This window comes from Mobula hypostoma, chromosome 2, assembly GCF_963921235.1.
Source record: "Mobula hypostoma chromosome 2, sMobHyp1.1, whole genome shotgun sequence".
NCBI classification, from domain to species: domain Eukaryota; kingdom Metazoa; phylum Chordata; class Chondrichthyes; order Myliobatiformes; family Myliobatidae; genus Mobula; species Mobula hypostoma.
In genome coordinates, this window is record NC_086098.1 from 27,461,416 (window position 1) to 27,482,564 (window position 21,149).

Sequence of the window (21,149 nt, forward strand, 5' to 3'; positions counted from 1 at the left end):
GTGGTTTTGCCAGCACTCTGTGAAGTTGCACCAAAAGTTCCCTGCTTCATAATCTGCATTATACATGGACACTCACCTTCCTGCCATTGGTACTATCTACAGGGCGCGGTGCCTCAAGAAGGCAGCACTTATCATCACTGACCCCCACCGTCCGGGCTGTACTATCTTGTGCAGCTGCAATCGGACAGGAGGTACAGAAGTCTGAAGTCTTGCAGCACCAAATTCAAGAACAGCTACTTCCCTTCAACCATTCAGTTCTTGACTCAGTTGGCAAACACTAATCACTACAGTTTAACAACACTATGAGCACATAAACCATTTTACACTAACATGGCTTTTTCCCCAATGCTAATTGTATTCCTTGTTAAATAACCTGCATAATTTGTGTTTTGTGTATGCTTTTTCTTGTGAATGCTGCTTTGCTCTATACGTGTGAACCTGCAAGTTTGTCATTGCAGTTGTGCATACTTATGCTAGAGCGTATGAGTTTAGTGAGATAAACCTAACTTTGTCTTTTGACTAGTAGTTAAATTCAAGACCTTATCTAGGAGTTCAGGTAATAACGACAGAGCTGGTATGACTTTTTCAAAGGAGCATTAAATTCTCCATGTGCATGAACAACACTCAATCCTGAAATCATCTCCATCAAAATTGGCCATTGATGTTTTTGCTAACTGTGAGAACTTATTGCAAATTGACTGTTGTTTTTGAGTGAACAACAGTACCAGCGTTTTGGAAACAATGGCTTGATCTGGAAAAGCTACAACATTTCCCAAGATCACTATAAATTCACGTCCTTTTAAGATGAATCTGCCTACCAAGGAAAATGACATGATTGAATTAATATTTATTTTTAAAAATTCTATAAATATTTTATACTTTTTATTATACAAATTATATTATTTAATAAATAAAGCGGTTTTTAATGTCGGCTTTAATGTGTGTATGTATATAAAACGAAGTGTTGCCCAAACCTTGTGATTACAATGATGGCATGCATGCTTTTTGTAAGCACTATCATTACTCTGTAGGACCATTGTGTTTGGACAAAGTATATGCTTGGTTAAATACAAAAGTCCAGATTTGATTACTGTGATAAACAAACCCTGAAGAAGACCAGGTTTTCTTTTTGCATCCATAAGTCAGTGTGTTGATTAGATCTGCAAACAACACATTGTTTTGTAATTCCGTTCAAATTTCTTTTCATTGCAGGTGTTGGATTCTGATGTTTTAATCCAAGGTTCTTTCAGAAGTCAGGAAAGAGGCACAACATTTGTTGCTTCACAAGAGTTTGATTAAGTGTTAATAAAACAAAGAGAGTTGAAAAAGAACAGTGATAGAGGTCTACTAGTTGAAGAGAGGGGAAGCCAAACGATCTAAGATGGTACTGCTTCATAATGCAGCTCTTTTTATACTAGATAAGGAAAATTCCATTCAAATTTACAGATTAACCAATGAGAGAACTCTTATTTAAATAATGTGTCACCAAAGGAAGCTTCCAGAATTTTCCAAAATTATACCAATATAACCACTAGGGGACACACTGAACTTGCGTATACATACTGTGGCCTCTAGGAAGCGTATTAAACTTACCTGTATACAAGAACTACTTAAAATACAAGCAGATAATTGTTAAAATGCAAAGACAATAATGATTCAACAGTGGGTTAATCAATTTAATATGTTGTTAGAAATACTAATGAGCAAATTCTGGTTCTAAAAAGAGCTAATATCATTGATTTACAAAGTTATTCCCTCCATTTCATGATAATTCTTAGATTTTTAAAAATGATGATACATTTTTTAAAAAATATACTTTTCTGTTCTGAGAATTGGGACACAAAATCTGGTTGCCTATTCTGCTCAATTATGCCATTGTTCCTGAAAGTCCCAGCTTTGTTTATAATTGGTTCCACTTTGTGTGTCAGAATTAACAAAAGCAAGGCCAAAAAGGATGCAAAGTTACACTGCCAACTTTCTTTTGAGCTCAGTGACAAGCCATATTGTCAATGGAAAATCTCAACTAGTGAGAAATTGGTTCGTGGACTTCATCTTGTCGGCTGATTTTTTTTTCAGAGCGTATGTTGTATAGATCAATAACACTCAAACAGCTACTGTATTTTAACTAAGTTACCTGATCTAGGCTATTTTGGCACTTGGATGAATTCTCATTGGTTGTCGTGGAGGAGAGTATTGACTGTGATTCCTAGTTGCATCCTCATTTACTGAAGTGATCCTAATGGATTACTGAGTTTTGGTTTAGATTGATGCTTTACTTTTACATATCATCTACTCAAAAAGCAGATTTTAAAACTTTCAAGACATGGTAAATGCTATTAAACTCCTGAAATTGAGTGGTAAGCAACACCGCTTGGAAGTTGTGAAGTACATATTTCAATTAGCATTTCATGTGTACCATGCACACATCTACATGTTATGAATACTCCCCCCCCCAAAAAAAAAGCACCAACAATGACAACAATATTACTCTATCAATGCAACATATATGTCCAGTCTTCGTATGTGAAATTCAAAAATTGAATTAGGTAGATTAGTGAGCCAGTGATAGAACAAGGATTTTTAAAATATTAATAAGATTTTAGAAGTTAACTTTCAAAAGTGCTTCATTTTATAACATGAACTTTATAGTTTGCTGTTATTTTTTTTTGTAATTTAACCTTTTCCAGAAATGATGTGGATCCACATTCGAAGAATTAACTTTTTATTTTCTTCGAACAATTTTGATTTACCAGGAACACTCAGTGAATTAATTTTTGTTTTTGATTACTATTTAAGTAGCATATCATGACTAAAGACTGTATATATTTTGGTGAGAGACTGTCGCTTTCCATTCTTTTCAATTTCAAACACATGGCTAATTATTTTTATGGGGAACTGTCAAAGGAAACCTGGGCATTTCAGGGTGTTTTGCCTTGAAAAGTAGTTAAAATAAAAGTAACATTATTTTGGTAGTGGGTGGGGGGTAAGAGCTGACATTATGGCAAGGTAATAGTGTCCTGCCTTCACAAATGTTTCCATATCCTTCCCCTCCAGCAGTATTACAGCACTGGATGACCTAACCCTGAAATGAGTTTTAGTAAGAAAATATTCTTTATAATCCTTTTTGCCCACTGGCAAAATGTCTTAAGTCCAAAATTAAACAAATATATGACTAACCTTCTGGGTTTTTTACTGTAATCCATTTGTACACTTTATGTATTTCTTCGGAGGTGGAGAAAGGGCAACTGGAATGTCCTGTTATGCCAGTTGCTCTCCAGGGTATAAACCTTGCCACAGTGATTGCATGCTAGTATATCTCAAGTGCAGTAGTCCAGGGATGCTGTATTTCAGGAAGGGGGCTGTGATGGCCTTGCCTCCAGTTAATCTGTTGCTTTCAATTGGTGACAATGGAGATCACCAATGCCTTTGATTCTGATTTTTATCGGTTAGGATCATTCCAAGTGCCTCTAGCGATATTGTCCACATCCACATGCGTGCATCAGTATGTTATATAATTACCATAACATTTGCGCAGTGAGCTTCCTTAGTACTGGAGGATTCCCTCTAGGTCAACGAACTGCAGTGATAACTTACAGCTGCACGGGCATGAAATAGTACGATGTGAGTGATATGAACATCAGCATCCCGTTAACCTCTGTTCCAATAAGAACTGCTCTCTATCCAAGGGCAGCCCAAAGGTGACTGCTTTTGTTGAGTCATTTGAAAGGATAGGAAAACTGGTAGTTAGGAACAAAACACACTTGATCGGCACAATGCAAATTAAAGTGTGCCTCAACAAATGAGTATCAGTACAATTATGTGTATCTAACCCATAGGATGACAAACATCAGTAGGAACACAAAAACAATACAGTCCAGCTGCCATGCCCCCTCCGCCTCTTTACTAATGAATCCCTGTAACCATGAATTGAAAATTTTGTGTTTGAATCTGACATTTCCTTAATCACCTTGGTTTCTTTGTCAGGTTAGCCTGACAAGAAAAGGAGACAATAACTGGCCAAGTTGAAGTTAATTTTATTTTACTGATTTTAATTTTGGCTTCACAAGAAAATCTTTTGAGGCAAGGGGTTTGGTTCTCCCGCCCATAGGCTAGCCTCCATCATCTGGAAATCCTCTTTAATTATTTAATTTTTTAAAAATTCTGTGAAGATCTGGGCAGAGCTAGTGTTCATTGTTCATCATCTAGCTGGATTCTTAAACTGCTCCAGTCCTTTCTACGGGTAGTTTCATGATTCTGACATAGAATTATTTCTATCAGTGTAGTCAAGTCTTAACGGGGAACATGGCAGATGGTGATGATTCCACTTCCCTAAAATTCTTGAACTTTTCACCCTTCTCCTTTCCCACCCCCCTCCCCCCTCCACCGCACAGCTCTTTGGTAGAAACGCTTTGGTAGGTTTGGGTGTATTGCTATCAGAGTTGCCTTGGTGAATGATGGAGGGTTTCAATATTTTCAGGTGATGAATCAGTCAAGTGGGTTGCTTTGTTCTGGGAGCTAATGTTAGAGCTGCCATCCAGGCAAGTGAAGAGTATTTCATCATAATCTTGACTTGTGTCTAATTGTAGATAATAACAAGAATTTGACATGACAAGGAATGAGCTGCTTATGATACCTAGCCTGCGATTGGCTCTCATAGTCGCAGTATTTATGTAGCTAGTCTTTATGAGTCAATGATGATTTCCAGGATATTAATGTTGTGTGTTTGCTGATGGTAACACGATTGAATGGCAAGGACAGGTGGCTGACTTCTTGTTGGAGAGGGCAACACTTGGCACTTCTCTTTCAGGAATGAGTATTGGTACCTGATCCATTGTTCTTCTTTGACCCTGGACTCCTGAATATTCCTTCTGATCTTCACACCAGCACCCCACTGGGTGTGGGCAGGAGATTGATGTAGCCTATGCAACTGGCATGGGGTTATAATCTATAGAGTTACTTCTCCAGATATTTTGGCTGGAAATACCAAGATTGCTATGCATACCAGCTTATATATATTTTCTTCTCGAGAAGAATAAAACAATTTGTTTAGAAGGAAGCTTTGTATGATTACAATAGACATTTGATTAAAGATTTTATGGGGGGGTGGTATACTTTTTCTATCAGTCCAAATCAGACGTTAAACAAATCTGTTTTGTTCTTCCCTTCGGATAGAGTTCACGACAGTAATTTCTATAATGGAGAAGAGCGTTATGAGTGACTGCTCCCCTGCAACTGGTAGCCAGGATTTTGATGTTTTCAGTGCTATGGATTGGAAGGATGGAATAGCTACACTTCCAGGGAGTGATCTAAAGGTAAAACTAATATTGAAATGTTTTTGACAAGCAGATTGGGAAATAATATTTTGCTGCAAAACATGTTAAAAGTATTTTACAGGAGTATAACTTTGCAGAACAATTACACAATCTTAAGGTTGATTGATTTTTCTGTTATTTTAATCTCTATTTACTGCTGATATGTATTGAGGATGACTTATCACAAAAGGAAATTATTTGTTGTGTGGTACAAAGCATTTTTCTTGACTCCTAAGAATTTGTGAATGGTATTATGAATAATGATTGATCCCCTTATTAACCACTGTTTTCAGTTCAGAATAAATGAATTTGGTGCATTGGAGATAATCACAGATGAAACTGAAGTAGATAGGATAAAGAAGGCAACTGCAACAACAACCTGGAGTGTGCCCACTGCGCAGGAAGGTCAGTGTCCAATTTTAGGATGGTTTTCATGTTTTTTTCTTTGTGTGTTGTATTTATGTGCAATGATTTTTTTAAACTTTTGGGCTATATTCCTAAATTAATAGTATTTCTATTTGCCCTTTTTAAGCAATATATTTTGTTAATCTCAATTTTTAGAGGAACTAAACTAATGGAGTTACTCAACAGAAATAATAACTTCTTATATTTGGCGCTGAACATGAATACTTACTACCCAGGTGTATTGCAAACTCTATATTTGGTCATAATTTTACACTTTTGGTTTGAAGGCAGTTGAAAAACATTGATGTGTAGATTATCAAATATGTGACAATATTTGTTTACAATATTAATCAGCATTGTATTTTGTCATTTAGTTTTATCTAGAAATTCCGTTCCATCAAATATGGAAGAGCCACCCAGTATGGAAGGCATACTTTGCTGTGAGAATTGCGGTCATTATGGGATGACTGAAGAGTTTAATCATGGAAGTAAATTTTGTAGTGAAAAGTGTACGCAGCAGGCAAAGGAGAAGTAAGTTCCCAGCTTTTGGTTTTGCCTTTTCTGTAATTACGATTTTTTAAAAACTTAGTAATCTACTAGGCACAAAATTAGATGGGTTAGGAGGCATATGAATGTGAAATAAATTTGAAAAACAAGAACTCTCGAGTCAAAACAATAGAAAGCCACTGGAGAAATGGGGAAATCTTGGGTGAAAATGGACAAAGTAATTTTGAGGGAGACAAGAAAATAATCCCTACTGTTTTATGCAAGAGTCAAGAACTCCTACAAAAAACATGTTGGGTCACTATTAGAACACCAGATATAATCTTGAACATTAAGCCATGGGGCTGGGATTTATCAGGTTTTGTTTCGAACTGAAGTTGCATTGATATTTAGACCAATTTCTGTACCCATCTTGCACCTGGGGACTCAGACCAAAGTTTCAATTGGAACTCATTTTGATGTCCTGGCTTATAGCTATTAAAATTAGCATGTGGCCAGTGAAGGCACATAGAAATTCCAGCAGCCCTCTAAAGAAGCATGTATCATAAACATTTTTATTCAAAATAAGAGGCTTGGAATTTGAAGGTGAGTGTCAGACTGCTTTTGTTATTTTTAAAATGATCATTTAAATTATTTTTGGTGTGTCAACAGCACTTTCATTTTTGCACAAACCTACTCATTTCGGTGAAGATGGATGGCTACTAGAGAACAGACGGTTAAATGACATTGAAAAGAGAGCTTTGTTATGCCTGTATCAAGATGGAACTTGTTTTAATTTTTATTGTTTAATACACTTTAGACTTCTGCACAGTGCCAAAGGAGGTTTTAATAATTTAAAAAAAATAATCTAATAATTTTTCCAATGCTCTCTGATAATAGATTGACTATGCCATCCATTTCTTCTAAAAGCCACACTTCTATTCACTCGTGCATAGTGTAGAAGATTGTTGTAGACTAAAACGGGATATTGATAGGATGCAGAGTTGGACTGAGAAGTGGTAAATGAAGTTCAATTAGTACATTGTGAAGTGTTACACTTTGGAAGGTTGAACTTGAAGGCAGAATGCGAGGTTAATGGTGGGACTCTTAGCAGTGTGGAGGACCAGAGGGATCTTGGGATCCATGTCCATAGATCTCTCAAAGTGCTGCGCAAGTTAAGGTTCTAAGAAGCCGTATGGTGTGTTGGCTTTTATTAGTCAGGGGATTGAGCTCAAGAGTTACGAAGTGCTGTTGCAGCTGTATAAAAATCTGTTCAGATCACACATGGAGTATTGTGTTCAGCTCTGGTTGCAGGAAAGACCTGGAAGCTTTAGAGAGGGTGCAGAGAAGATCTATATACTACTAAAATTCTCATGCTCTGTTTGTCTGTTTGTGACCTCCAATTAGCTCAAACGGTGCATTATAGCGGCACTATTTTTGGCTAAATCGACTTAAAATGCACTAACTTACAGAATGCAGGCAAAGTTCGGGGTTATATATTCGTATAAAATTGCTCACTCGCCAAAATCAACAGCCCCACTTTCACTCGAGAGCCGATGTCAGCCATGATGGAAACCGCGACATGACACACGACGCATATGCACGGCCAGCCTCAGAAGCGACTCATGATGCTCACAGCAGTGACATCAACTGGAACAAAAGGGCAGGGCAGCTCTATTTCGAGCAGTCACATTCTGCTAATCACCATCAGCATGTGCAGGATTGGGACAGATCAAACTGAGACCCATCAATAAGAGATAATTAAACCTTATTGTAATGACGTACTTTGAGACACCCATCAAACCCTTTGCTGCAGTCAAAGGACAGCGGTGACTATATCACGTCCATTTAGGAGAGTGCCAACTACATCATCAAGAATAATCAGCATCCTGGAAGCTTTGGTGTTACTGCTTCGTATCTTCTATATCCAGCATTAGGGTAAAAAAAGATATGGTCAGCCTATTTATGCCAGGTGGAAAGAGAAGGGGGACAATATGGTCAAGAGATGACACCAAACGTTGTCAGGAAGCAGTAGGGAGAGGGAGAGAACAAGAATCGGATGAGGCCAGGGCCGCACGACTTCAGGATTAAAGAGTCAGGACAAAAGAGATGAGGGAAGAAGAGACAGAGGAGAGGCATGCACGTCTCCAAAATGACAACAGCTGACATAGAAAGAGGAGAGACGAAGAGAGAAAGGAGCTGATAAATGCACGTCTCCAGGATCAGAGACAAAGAACAAACAGCAGAAAAGATGAAAAGATGAAGAGATGATAGAATGAAAGGGCTGCATGTCTCCAGAATGACAAAAACAGGCACAGAAGGAGGAGAGAGGAAGAGACAAAGGAGCAGAGAAATGCACGTCTCCAAGATCAGAGACAAAGAATAAACAGCAGAAGAGCTGAAAAGACAGCAGATGAAAGGACTGTACGTCTCCAGAATGACAATGAAAGGCACAAGGGTGGCAGATCAACCAGAAATGATGCCATCAAAAGTGTCTTTCGTTAAACGAGGAGGAGCTATATTTGCCTTGCTACGCATCATTCTTCTTTAATAAACTGAGTTTTCTTCTTCAATTTCCAAAGGAAAGCGATACCAATAGCATTCAGGAAAATTTAATGTTCATTCTGGTCACATCAGACTGCACTACCCTTCTCTTAAAGGGTGCCCCAACGGGCCACCCTGTTGTCTAGTTTTCAATGATACTGCCTGGATTGGGATGCATGTCTTGTGAGGGCAGGTCGAGTGATCTCAGGCTTTTCTCTTTGGAGTGAAGTAAGACAGCGGTCCCCAACCACTGGGCTGCAAAGGGTGTCAAAGCATGTGCTACTGGGCCGCAAGGAAATGATATGATTTGGCGATATGAAATGATAGGAGTCAGCTGCACCTTTCCTCATTCCCTGTGACGCACTGTTGAACTTGAAATAACCTACCAAATCATACCAAATAACACATAAAACCTAAAATAACACCAACATATACTAAAAGCAGGAATGATATGATAAATACACAGCCTATATAAAGTAGAAATAATGTATGTACAGTGTAGTTTCACTGAACAGAATCAGGAAGATTAAGCCAAAACCGATTTGTAGGAAAAAAAATCGGCACGTACACACATGCGCGCGTGACGCATGAGCATATAGGTGCCCACGCAAGGCTTCATGGTTTTGGTAGTCTTTCTTGGGGTAAACACAAGTGTCCCATATTTGACTGCTACTTTTGTCCCTTATTTGGGTGTGAGAAGGTTGGCAACCCTACTTGAACATCCCCCGCCGTGGGCTGGTCAGCAAGTAGATTGTCAACATTAAACCGGTCCGCGGTGCGAGAAAGGTTGAGGACCCCTGAAGTAAGATGAGAGGTGACCTCATAGAAGTTTATAATACTGAACTGATGCTTGTACCTCTTCATCCAGCTCTTAAGGGAAAACCATCCAGCACCCATGTTGATGTGGGTTGGATGGGACAGAAGCTGTGACTAGCAATGCTTCTTGGCAATCTTATAACCTAGAACATGGATTGAACTTTCACTGTCATCTAAAGGAGATTCCATATCCAAAGGAATTCCATATTGAAATTCAAATATCATTCCTCAACCATTATTACATGATTTTTTCATTCTAAAGAAGATTACCAGGATGCTGCCTGGAGTAGAGTGTATGTCTTATGAGGACAGGTTGAGTGGACTAGGGCTTTTCTCTTTGGAGCAAAGTTTTAAAGAAGCTAAGGTGGGCCTCTTTCTCCTACAAGCTTCAGGATTTGACATTGAAAATTGTGAAAAGTAAGACTCCTAGCTCTTTCGCTTCAGAGAGTATCATTCTGAGCATTTCTGTACTTCTCTACCTTGTGATTGGTCTTACTATGCTCTCCTTTTGTTGTCAACGTATGGATTTGCAGAATGTCAAAAATTACAGGAGTCTGAAGCTATTCACCCCAATGTCTGTTCTGGTGGAAAATAAAGCTGTCCACTTTAAATCTGAACTCACTAAATTTCCTCTCTTGTGCAAAAAGAAATTGGTCCTTTTTTGTTACAAGCAAGTCTCAGTCCAGTCTTCACACATTCTCTGTATATATACTCGGCACCCTCTCCAATCACACTTTCCTGATGACTAGTACTCACACTGTGGTCAACTATCTCCAAGTATGCTTGAGTTGGTAACAGCCAACAAGCTTACTGAATAAATCCTGTGGTTTGGGGCACTGTGAGATATGGCTATCTTTGCAAAAGTAATATTGATGGAGCTAAAGGTGTACCGTGGGGAGCTTTCTTACTGCTTGCATCACTGTCTAGTTTGGGGAGGGGATATTGTACGGGATCGAAATAAACTGCAGAGAGTTGTAAGCTCAGTCAGCTCCATCATGGGCACCAGTATCCAGGACATCTTCAAGGAGTGATGCCTCATAAGGGTGGCATCCATCATTAAGGAACGCCATCACCCAGGGCATGCCCTCTTTTCATTGCTACCATCAGAGAGGAAGTATAGGAATCTGCAGACACACACTTAACGATTCAGGAATAGCTTCTCCTCTGCCATCAGATTTTTGAACCCATGAACACTACCATAATCAATTTCCCTCGGGATCAATAATGTATGACTATGACTACCTCAATGCTTTTTATTTGCACTAATTTGATTTAACTTTATATATAACTGTTTTTATTATTATGTACTGCTGCCACATAACAACAAATTTCTCGACTTATGCCAGTAATATTAAACCTGATTCTGATTTGGTTTCTGATGTTATAAATTCCGGATGTCATGGGTTTGTAATTTTGTAGGTGGAGATCTGTGATCGGTCAAGCACTGGGATAGTTTGGTACTCTCCCATGGTTTGTGGCATCTCATAGTTCTGGTTACAAAGCTGGTAGCGATTATCTATGAATCTATTGTGTCCACTCCGCATGACCCAATATAAAAAGTAGCCACTCCATTGCAACATCAATTTATGCTGAGAAGGGGTACACTCAATTGGGACCACCAGTTTCATAGGAGATCAGAAATATGACATTACCGTGCACCATGCAGTTATTTAAGGCTCTGAGGATTTTGGAGACTGATGTCACCACGTTAAGCCATCTGTCTGTGGAGTAATCAGCAAAGTGGAAGGCTGATGATTGCAGTCCCAGTGCTGCAAAGTTTCACCATGACTTCATTCGGTTATTTCTTTCAAATCTTCGGGGGAGTGGAATATAATGGCAAGATCAGGCTGCAAAGGTACTGCCTTCGGTGGAGCTGTCTGTCACCAGCCATGTGATGTGGGCCACCATGGCCCAATTCCCGATTCCAGCATAAATTTCCCACGTCCTGCTCCCAATGATTAAATATTACTTGTAGCACTAGAATGTTTGGAAGGGAAAATATTTCATTCTCTTAAAGAGTGCATACTATTTCAGTTGGATTACTAAACAATTGCGATGTCTATATCCCATACTCTTCGCTTTTTTTATTAAGTGCAATCAGAAATGCTGATCAAGTCAACTATTTCTCAAAGAGAACGCTGATAAGCCAATCAGATGGTTCACTGCTGCTCAGCGATAGAGCACAAAAAAATCATATGTACAATTAAGAAACATTAAAAAAAAAATAGCAGAAATACTGGAGTCATGATGATCATGATGAAGTCTGCTGGAGAGAGACATTTATACACATGCTGTCCTCCATAATTCAAAGAGGTTGAAATATAAGGTTGCAGGGTGACAAAACGTGATGGGCACTCGGAACTAAAAACTAATCCCTACCAGGAGAAAACAGCACCTGTTCTTTCCGCACTGTTCTCCAGCAGTTTAAGGACTAAGTCCAGCTGGAACATAACTCACAAGTGCTCTTGAAAGTCAGGTAGTAACACTGAGTCCTGACGAAGGGTCTCGGCCTGAAACGTAGACTGCACCTCTTCCTAGAGATGCTGCCTGGCCTGCTGCGTTCACCAGCAACTTTTATGTGTGTTGCTTGAATTTCCAGCATCTGCAGAATTCCTGTTGTTTGCGTTTATTAACCTTACCTACCGACAACCAAGCATTGCTATTAAAGACTTCATGATGGTTCAGCATATTTTTCTCTTGCTTTTTTCTTTGTGCACTCTTGAAGTTGCAGGAAGAGTGTTATCTGTTTTTTAACTTTCATGTACAGTTTAATGTTGGATTTGAAGTTTTTGATGGTAGTTTGTGGAAGAATAGTTTTACCAAATTTCATATGCATCAATAGTAATTTATTTGAGCATGTTTAGTCTTGACAGCAATGTAAACAGTCTAACACTACTTCTGTTCTGAGACATTGATACAAGCCTCCTCTTCTGTTTCTTCCTTATTAGGGTTCAAATTACAATAATAGAGTTCCATGAAGAAATGTTTTATAACTTGCAATATATTTATGCACTTTGAAATCTTATTGTTTTTTTTCAGTTGAGTTATGCTTGGGGGGGAAACGTCTGGGTCTTGCATATCTTCTGCCTGAATGTTAATACTTTTAGGGCCTTGTTTGAGTAAAAGGGTTTCAATTCTATACTATGTTTGGTTTTTACTTTTATTTAATGATTGAGGTTATAGTCGGATGGCAAACAGACCACATAAATGGTTTGTACAACTTCGCAGCTGCTGAAAGCAAGTGTACTTGTAGAATAAGAAGTCTGATCCAATGCTTTCAATGCACCCAATACACCTACTTTCTCCCTTTGTAAAGTAATCAGGTACTGAGCAAGTCCCCTAGACAGCTTGAGGACAGTTCACTTCTGAGTATTCCAAGCCTCAGACCCACAGTCAAAGATATCCTGGTGCCCTTGGTTCCTCATTAGCAAGAGTAAGATAAATCCCAGCCCACTAGGCACAATTGTGAATTATGGTAGAGTAGTGCACTTCCTGATATACTCTTGGGTATACTACTAACATATCCTAGCACCTAATCAGTCTTTTGGGATTCAGGTGATTTCTCCATGTCTGCCTGATATTATTGTGACTGCTGTGGGTCATAGAGATGGTAGCATTACCCATGGCATCAATGTATAAGGCTTGTTTTTTCTCCCAGGATCTGTTTGTGCATTTCATTGAATAACTGATGAGCACAATAGCTCACAGTAAGTGCTTTTTTTTTCCAGCCTATAAGATGTATCAACTTGCTGTGTCTGTTACAGATATTAGAACTGGCTATTCATGGTCTCAAGTCAGGGGACACCACTGATCTTTGGAAGTCATGCCTTTTGTCTTAGTTTTGCTTGTGACATGCCATAGCTAATGAAGTCAGGTCCTTTCCAGATAAGGCTTTATTCAGCTTTTGAAAAGGTTAGCAGCTTCCTGGCTGATGTTCCATAGTTGACAAGAATCTTCTGTCCTATCTTGTGTGATGTCAACTGCTGTCTTCCATCGCAGTTCTCTATTTGCGTAATATTCTATTTCCCCGGTACTATGCAGAATATTGGAGGTCATTCCAACTGCTTGGTCCTTCTGTACACCATGGATCCAAAGGATTTTTCTAAAAGTGGATTTTGATGGTTTGATATTTCATAATATTGAAGGTTCAATGGTTCCAGTTAATATCAGAGAATGTCTACAATATACAACCTGAAATTCTCACTTTCTGCAGACATCCTCAAAACAGAAGAAAAACCCCAAAGAATGAAGGACGGGGAGAAAAAAAGTAAGAACGCCAAAGCCCCCTGCCCCCTTCCCACGCACAAGCAGCAGCAAACAGCATCGACCCCCCCGCCCCCCCACTTATTCAGCATAAAACATCAGAATTTCCACCATGTGCCATGCAAGCAACAGCAAAACCCTCCCCCTCCCCCCCCCATGGTCTACAGTACATCGGGACCTAACTGTTCACTCCAACATTTCGACATCCAACAGGCTCTCTCACCAACAAGGGAGAGACAGATATTGCTCCTTCCACAGTAAGAGGGGAGACAACAGTTGCTATTTCGATGTCAATCTGAATCGTTGCTTTTTTTGTTTCTTTTTCTGACCAGCAAACTCTAAAACTAGAAAATATGAAAAGACTTCCAAGTCAGCTGATAGATGAACAAAAATAGAGATAAGACAGTGTTGTGCCTAAAACATGGGTTGCCATTATATTTCAATGCAATACAAGGCATCTCTTCTTAGCATGTGGATTTGGTGTAATGATACTGAGCACCAGTAGGTATCAGCAGCAAAAAAACACAAGCCAGCAGTAAACTGCTGTGAATCAATGTGCGTTCATTCATTAGAAATGCCACTCTTAAGCCACTTAAGCAGAAGATTATGAAGGATGTTTAGATTTTGGCATGTGGTGGAAGCAAATGTAGAATGGCATGGACATGTCTAATAGAGTTCAGGCACTGGAGTGAATTGGAAGAGATTTAATAATTCTCAGATTATGAAGTGAGTGAATCCAGGATGGTAATGGTAATGTTTTCTTCCTCTTTCCTCCCTCCCCCCCCCCTTCCCAGTTTGCACCTCGGAAGAAATTGATCTTCCTTATGGCTGTTTTCAATGCCTCTTTCTGGCCTTTCTCAAAGGATTTGAAGTTAAATGATTAGGAGCAGAATTAGGCTATACAGTCCATCCAGTCTTCTCCCCCATTCCAAGATAGCTGATCCTGGATCCCACTCAACCCCATATACCTGCCTTCTCGCCATATCTTTTGATGCACTGACTGATCAGGAAACGATCAACTTCCGCCTTAAATATAGGCATGGATTTGGCCTCCACCACAGTCTGTGGCAGAGCGTTCCACAGATTCACTACTCTCTGGCTAAAAAAAAATTCCTCCTTACCTCTGTTCTAAAAGGTCGCCCCTCAATTTTGAGGCTGTGCTCTCTAGTTCTGGATACCCCCACCAGAGGAAACATCCGCTCCACATCCATCCAAGCTAATCCTTTCTACATTTGGTAGGTTTTAATGTTATCCCCCTGCATTCTTCTAAATTCCAGTGAGTACAGGCTCAAAGCTGCCAAATGCTCCTCATATGTTAACCCCTTCATTCTCAGAATTGTCCTCGGGAACCTCCTCTGGACTCTCCAATGACAACACTGCTTTCTGAGAGATGTTGATACTCCAAGTGGTCCTGACTAGTGTCTTATAAAGCCTCTGTGTTATCTCCTTGCTTTTATGTTCTATTCCTCTTGAAATAAATGCCAACATTGCATTTGCCTTCTTCGTCACAGACTCGACCTGTAAATGAACTTCCTGGGAGTCTTGCACAAGGATTCTTAAGTCCCTCTGCACCTCTGATGTTCGAACCTTCTCATTTATGTAATAGTTCATACTGTTGTTCCTTTTGCCTAAATGCATTATCATACATTTCCCAACACTGTATTCCATTTGCCACTTTTTTGCCCATTCTTCCAATTTCTGAGTTCTGCTGCAATCGCATTGCTTCCTCAGCCCTACCTTCACGCCCACCTATCTTCATATCATCCGCAAACTTTGCCACAAAGCCATCAGCTCCATTATCCAAATCATTGATGAACAATGTGAAAAGTAGCCATCCCAATACTGACCACTGAGGAACACCACTAGTCCCTGGCAGCCAACCAGAAAAAGCCCCTCTTTATTCCCACTCGCTGCCTCCTGCCTGTCAGCCACTCCTCTATCCATGCCAGTATCTTCCCTGTAATGCCATGGGATTTTATCTTGTTAAGCAGCCTCATGTGACACCTTATCAAATGCCTTCTGAAAATCCAAGTAAATGACCTCCACTGCCTCTCCTTTGTCCACTCTGCTTGTTACTGCCTTGCAAAACTCTAACAGATTTGTCAGGCTAGATTTCCCTTGACAGAAACCTTGCTGACTTTGACTTATCTTATCATTAGCCTCCAAGTATCCCGAAACCACATCCTTAATTTATAGACTTTAAAACCTTACCAACCGCTGAGGTTAGGCTAACTGGCCTATAATTTCCTTTCTTTTGCCTTCCTCCCTTCTTAAAGAGTGGAGTGACATTTGGGATGAAACCGTTTTGGCAATGCATTTCCCACTTTGACATAACTAAAGAGTTTGTGAAGCAGCACTTTTTGTAATCTCTTTCATTGCTGATGAATCAATATTGCCTTTGAACCTTGCTTGTCGTCAGCACTTTATTGGGAATTTGCAAGTACACTGCTGTGATTTCCTAATGTATACTGGCAGCAGGAGAGGACTTGATGAGAAAGAATGCAACAGTAATTTATTAGCAAGCAGGTGCTAATTCTTTGTTAAGTCTCTCAACTTGACAATAATTTTTAACATTTGCTGCATAAAGGGTTGTGGTTATGATTTATATTATCACCAACTCGCACATAGAGTTCCCAGTTCTCAGGCCCCTGATCCTTTTATTAGAGAAATGCACTGTTTTCAAATGTGAGGCTGTGAGTATTCTCTCTTTGGAGGCTGCTGGTATCTGTCCTATGAAAAGTTATTCACTTCGTCTAGCTACAGCATTTGACCCGTAAACCCTCCATTCACAATTCTGTTATTAGGTCATTCATATAGACCATTAATTTTAAGGAATAGCCGGTGGAATTTGGCTCTGATAAATGATACATTTTGAGAAGGTAAGCCACAGCAAGGCATACTTTGTGAGTGACTGGGTCCTGGGAGAGCTGTAGGATGGGGAGACCAAGGAGTATAAGTACATAGTCCCTGAAAGTAGCAACGTGGTTGGACATTGTTGTGAAGAAGGCATCTGGCATCAGATAGCGCATCGGGATGTACTGTTACAGCTCTAAAAGAGGCTGGTGAGATCACATCTGGAATATTGTGTGTATATCTGGCCAGTGTATTATAGGAAGGATGTGACTAAGTTAATGAGCAGGTGGAAGAAAGACTCACAAGGACGTTGCTGGGACGGGAAGTCTTAAGGTATAAGCAGAGACTGTTTTCCCTGGAACAACGGAGGCTACAGAGAAACCTTCATACAGGTTTATCAAATCATAAAGAGTGCAGATGAGGTGGAAGGTCACTTTCTTTGAACCAGTGCAGTGGAGCCTAAAGCTATGGGGTTGAGATGAGAGGAATGAGGGGCATGTTTTTCATATAGAGGGTGGCTAGTAGGTGGAATGAGCTGCCAGAGGAAGCTGTAGAAGCAGTTAATGTTGCAATGGTATGAAGATAGCAAAGGTTTTGAGGAAAATGGTCTAAATTTAGCTCAGGAAAATATCTTCGTTGACATGGATGAGTCGGAAGGAGCACCAGTTTCTGTGCTGTACAACTATGACACCGCCTTTTTTTCTCGCATATTTCGCCTGTCCTGTAAAGTATTCTTTACTTTATTTCACAACCTCCACACACACACACACACACACACACACACACACACACACAGTTTGTGTTTGTTCTTTCTTTTTAAATCTTTTTATTGAGTAAGTATACAAAAAAGGTAAGCCATATAAACATTAATACAATGTTAAAGTATAATAAAATTCCAAAAGATAACAATACCAAAAAGAAAATACTACAAACAATGTAATTTAAGCATAAGAAACCAAGATAACATAATAGTATACTAGATTTTATATATATCAATGGAAAAAAAAAGAAAAAAAAAACCCCAAAAAAAAAACCCACCGTGCAACTAACTAAAAGCAAAGCAAAGCAATGGGCTAACTTGAAACCAAACAGAGTTAAACTTAAAATCACGTCCTCAATCCCGACCTCCATTAAAACAGTGAAAAAAAAACAAGAAGGGTAAATATTACATTAAATGAAAATATCGAATAAAAGGTCCCCAAATCTGTTCAAATTTAAATGAAGAATCATAAAGGTTACTTCTAATTTTCTCCAGATTCAAACATAAAATCGTCTGAGAAAACCAAAAAAAGGTAGTTGGAGCATTAAGCTCTTTCCAATGTTGTAAAATACATCTTTTCGCCATTAAAGTAAGAAATGCAATCATTCTACGGGCTGAAGGGGAAAGATTACTAGAAATTTTAGGTAGTCCAAAGATAGCAGTAATAGGGTGAGGAGAGATATCTATATTTAATACCTTAGAAATAATATTGAAAATATCTCTCCAAAAAGTTTCCAAAGTAGGGCAAGACCAAAACATATGAGTTAAAGAGGCTATCTGCCCCGAACATCTATCACAGAAAGGATTAATATGCGAGTAAAAACGCGCTAACTTATCTTTGGACATATGTGCTCTATGAACCACTTTAAATTGAATTAGGGAATGTTTAGCACAAATAGAGGAAGTATTAACTAATTGTAAAATCTGCCCCCAATCATCCACAGAAATGGTAAGCCCCAATTCCTGTTCCCAATAGTTTGTGTTTGGAAAGGTAATCTGCCCCGCTGGTGTGAAAGCTGAGGACCAAGTCTTGGCTCGGGCCTACTCCGGTTGCTCCGAGAGAGGACCTGGGAATCATTCTGGTTCGGGATGCTGTTGGCTTGCTTCTGTTGTTTGCACAATGTTTTTTTTCACTTTCTTTAGGTCTTTTTTTTAAGTTGGGTTATTCGAGTTTCTTGCTTTGTACTGCCTATAAGCAGGCGAACTTCAAGTTGTATAATTTATGCATCCTTTGATAATAAATGTGCTTTGAATCTTGGATATTTCACATAGCCTGATCCATCTGAGACCTCAGCAACTTAACAGTATTGATTGCCTATTTCCCTCTTTAAATGGTTCTATCAAGGCTACCAAGTATGTTAATAACATGAATAAAAGTGGGCAATTTCTGCCATCATACTAAAACACTAAAAATAACAAAGAAGCATCTGGTCCATCTCATCCTGTCAAGTCCTTCTATGAGACATCTGGAGATTTGTGTAGAAAATAAGGCAACCAAACGTAACTTGGCATAAGCCCCTCGCAGAATCATAATTGATAGTGACTGTTCCCGACACCTTAATCTTTGTCCCTGGTACATTCTGACCCAGCAAGGGTGGCAACATGGAATTGTCCCATCAGGAGTTGTCATCAGGCCTCTTTGATGCTGGATCCCTTGAGGTCTCTGGCATCATGTCAAGCATGGGCAAGAATAGCTTTCCAAATGATTATCATTGTCTGATGTTGTTTGGCTGCTGTATCAGTACTTTTCTATGTTGTAAACCTCTTGGTATTGAGATGTGAAAACAATCAGTAAAATGTCAAATCGGAGAGCAGCAAAATAATTCGTAACCCCTGATCCTGATGTGTTCTTTGCCGTACAATTAATGGCTAGCTGGAAGACCAATCCTGAAGTATGTTGGAAGGAAATGACAAGAGTACAGTATTACCATATACCTAAATATGAGGTACTTAGCTGGACCCCTTCAGCAAGAAGTCATCAGTAAATCGTTTCTCAGTTCTTCACATGTCTTTATCATTATGGAGTTCGTTTTTAAGAGTTTGAAATTGGAATTTATGTGAATAAAAGGAAAATTGTTTTTTTTTGTAGAAAAGATGAGGGTTGTGGTTTGCCACAGCCAGAAATCTCAGCCAAAGGGGAAAGAGTGCAAGTTGGTCAATTTCTTGGGAGAAGGAGTCTGTTTTCTATCTTGCAGCAAATAAATACGTGCTGATTTCTGGGCTGATGCTGCCTCAGCATTGTTCCTGTTAGGTTTCACATTGGGCAAGTATTAAGGCGAACAAAGGGAGCACTGAGCTCAAAACGGTAGTATGAATGCAGTGATACAGACAGTAGGATATCTGTTAATAGATCTAGTGAGGTGCTTCAGAGAGGCATGAAGGAAATGGATAGCAAGTCAGGAAAAGAGCATGCGTCAGTAAGGTTTTTTGGCTGAAAAGGTGGTTTTTGAGTGGGTAATTAGTAAGGTTAGCCAAATGGTAGAACCAATGTAAGGATGGATGGAAAAACAATGTGTAAAAAGTCATAGTTGGAGGAATTGCAGGAGGTTGCAAAAACCAGGAATGATCTGAAGAAAAGGAAAAAAAGATTTCAAGTGTCAGGCTAAATGTCAGCTGTGTTTCTCATGTCAAATTCATTTCCTGTATGGCTACCAACAATTCACCTCTTTTTTAAGAAATGCTGGCTGGCTTTGAGCACTGCATGTTTTTTTAACCTGGAGCTAGCCACTCCCTGTTGTAGGTCCCATGCTGAAGTATTTAGTAAGCAGCCAGGGTACAATTTGGCTTGCTGCCTGCATTGCAGTCGAAGGCCTCGGGACACTTTCCTTCCCTGATCCCTGCACCATGTTGCTGGGCTATCGAATTATTTAGCTCCTCTTGACTTTCTGTTGATTTTAGTTGTTCTTCTTTTGCTGCAGGGTGTCCGTCTTGAAAAAGGAACCACCAACGTGTAACAGTGAAGAAGTTTCAAAATACAATCGGAAAAAAAGACAAAAGCCAGCACTGTCTTTAAAAGGCGATATTAAAGAAAATGGAGAGATGTTGAAGGAAGAGGAGGAAGACATTGTATGTATTAGTTTCGTTTATCTAATTGAGAAAACGTATTGCAGAGGCCAATCAAAATATATGTGCTAAAGAATATGTGCTCAAAGAATATGTGCTAAGATGCTAGGTTAATAATATTTTCTGAGCATGTTGACACTTTGAAATATTACTGTGGATCATCAAATACCAGGGATATAACATGAGATACTCCCAGAGAAACGTTGAGATGTCTGGGAGTTCTGCCATCCAGCAAATGCATAATTAATTTTCCTCAAACTCTTAAACAATGTGCAGTTACCTGGAATTAAATCAAGCCTTCAAAGATACGCAAAATAAAAATAACTTGTATTTCTAAAGCTTGCACAATTAATTGGAGGTGGACAGATTCAATTGGAAAGTAGGAAATATTGCAGGGAAGTTTAACAATTATATACTGTACATACATTCAGTGAGATGTTAGACTAAATTTCACAACTTCAGACATTTTTCTCCAGCATATGCCCTGTCCCAGTAAATAGATTATAGGAATTGGATAAACTGGATCTAATTTAATCTATTGCTTAAAGAAAGATTTTGCAGTTTGAGTTGCTATTGAACCACAGTGTTGTCCAAACACTTATTTGCTAGTTCAGCAGTTACCTTGCTGCTGGAACTTAACTAGTTTTAAT

General features: G+C 39.2%; 1 protein-coding gene across 4 annotated transcripts in view; it reads left to right on the forward strand.

Annotated features, from left to right (window-relative positions):
- Nucleotides 1-21,149, forward strand: part of l3mbtl3 (L3MBTL histone methyl-lysine binding protein 3) — a 154,231-nt gene that overhangs the window by 15,761 nt on the left and 117,321 nt on the right. For all 4 annotated transcript variants that reach the window (XM_063034672.1, XM_063034690.1, XM_063034699.1 and 1 more), the window contains exons 2-5: nt 5,173-5,312; nt 5,606-5,717; nt 6,092-6,248; nt 20,355-20,502. In XM_063034672.1, the coding sequence (XP_062890742.1) occupies nt 5,196-5,312; nt 5,606-5,717; nt 6,092-6,248; nt 20,355-20,502 (534 nt within the window). In that variant the 5' untranslated portion in view covers nt 5,173-5,195. The remainder of the gene's footprint in view (nt 1-5,172; nt 5,313-5,605; nt 5,718-6,091; nt 6,249-20,354; nt 20,503-21,149) is intronic.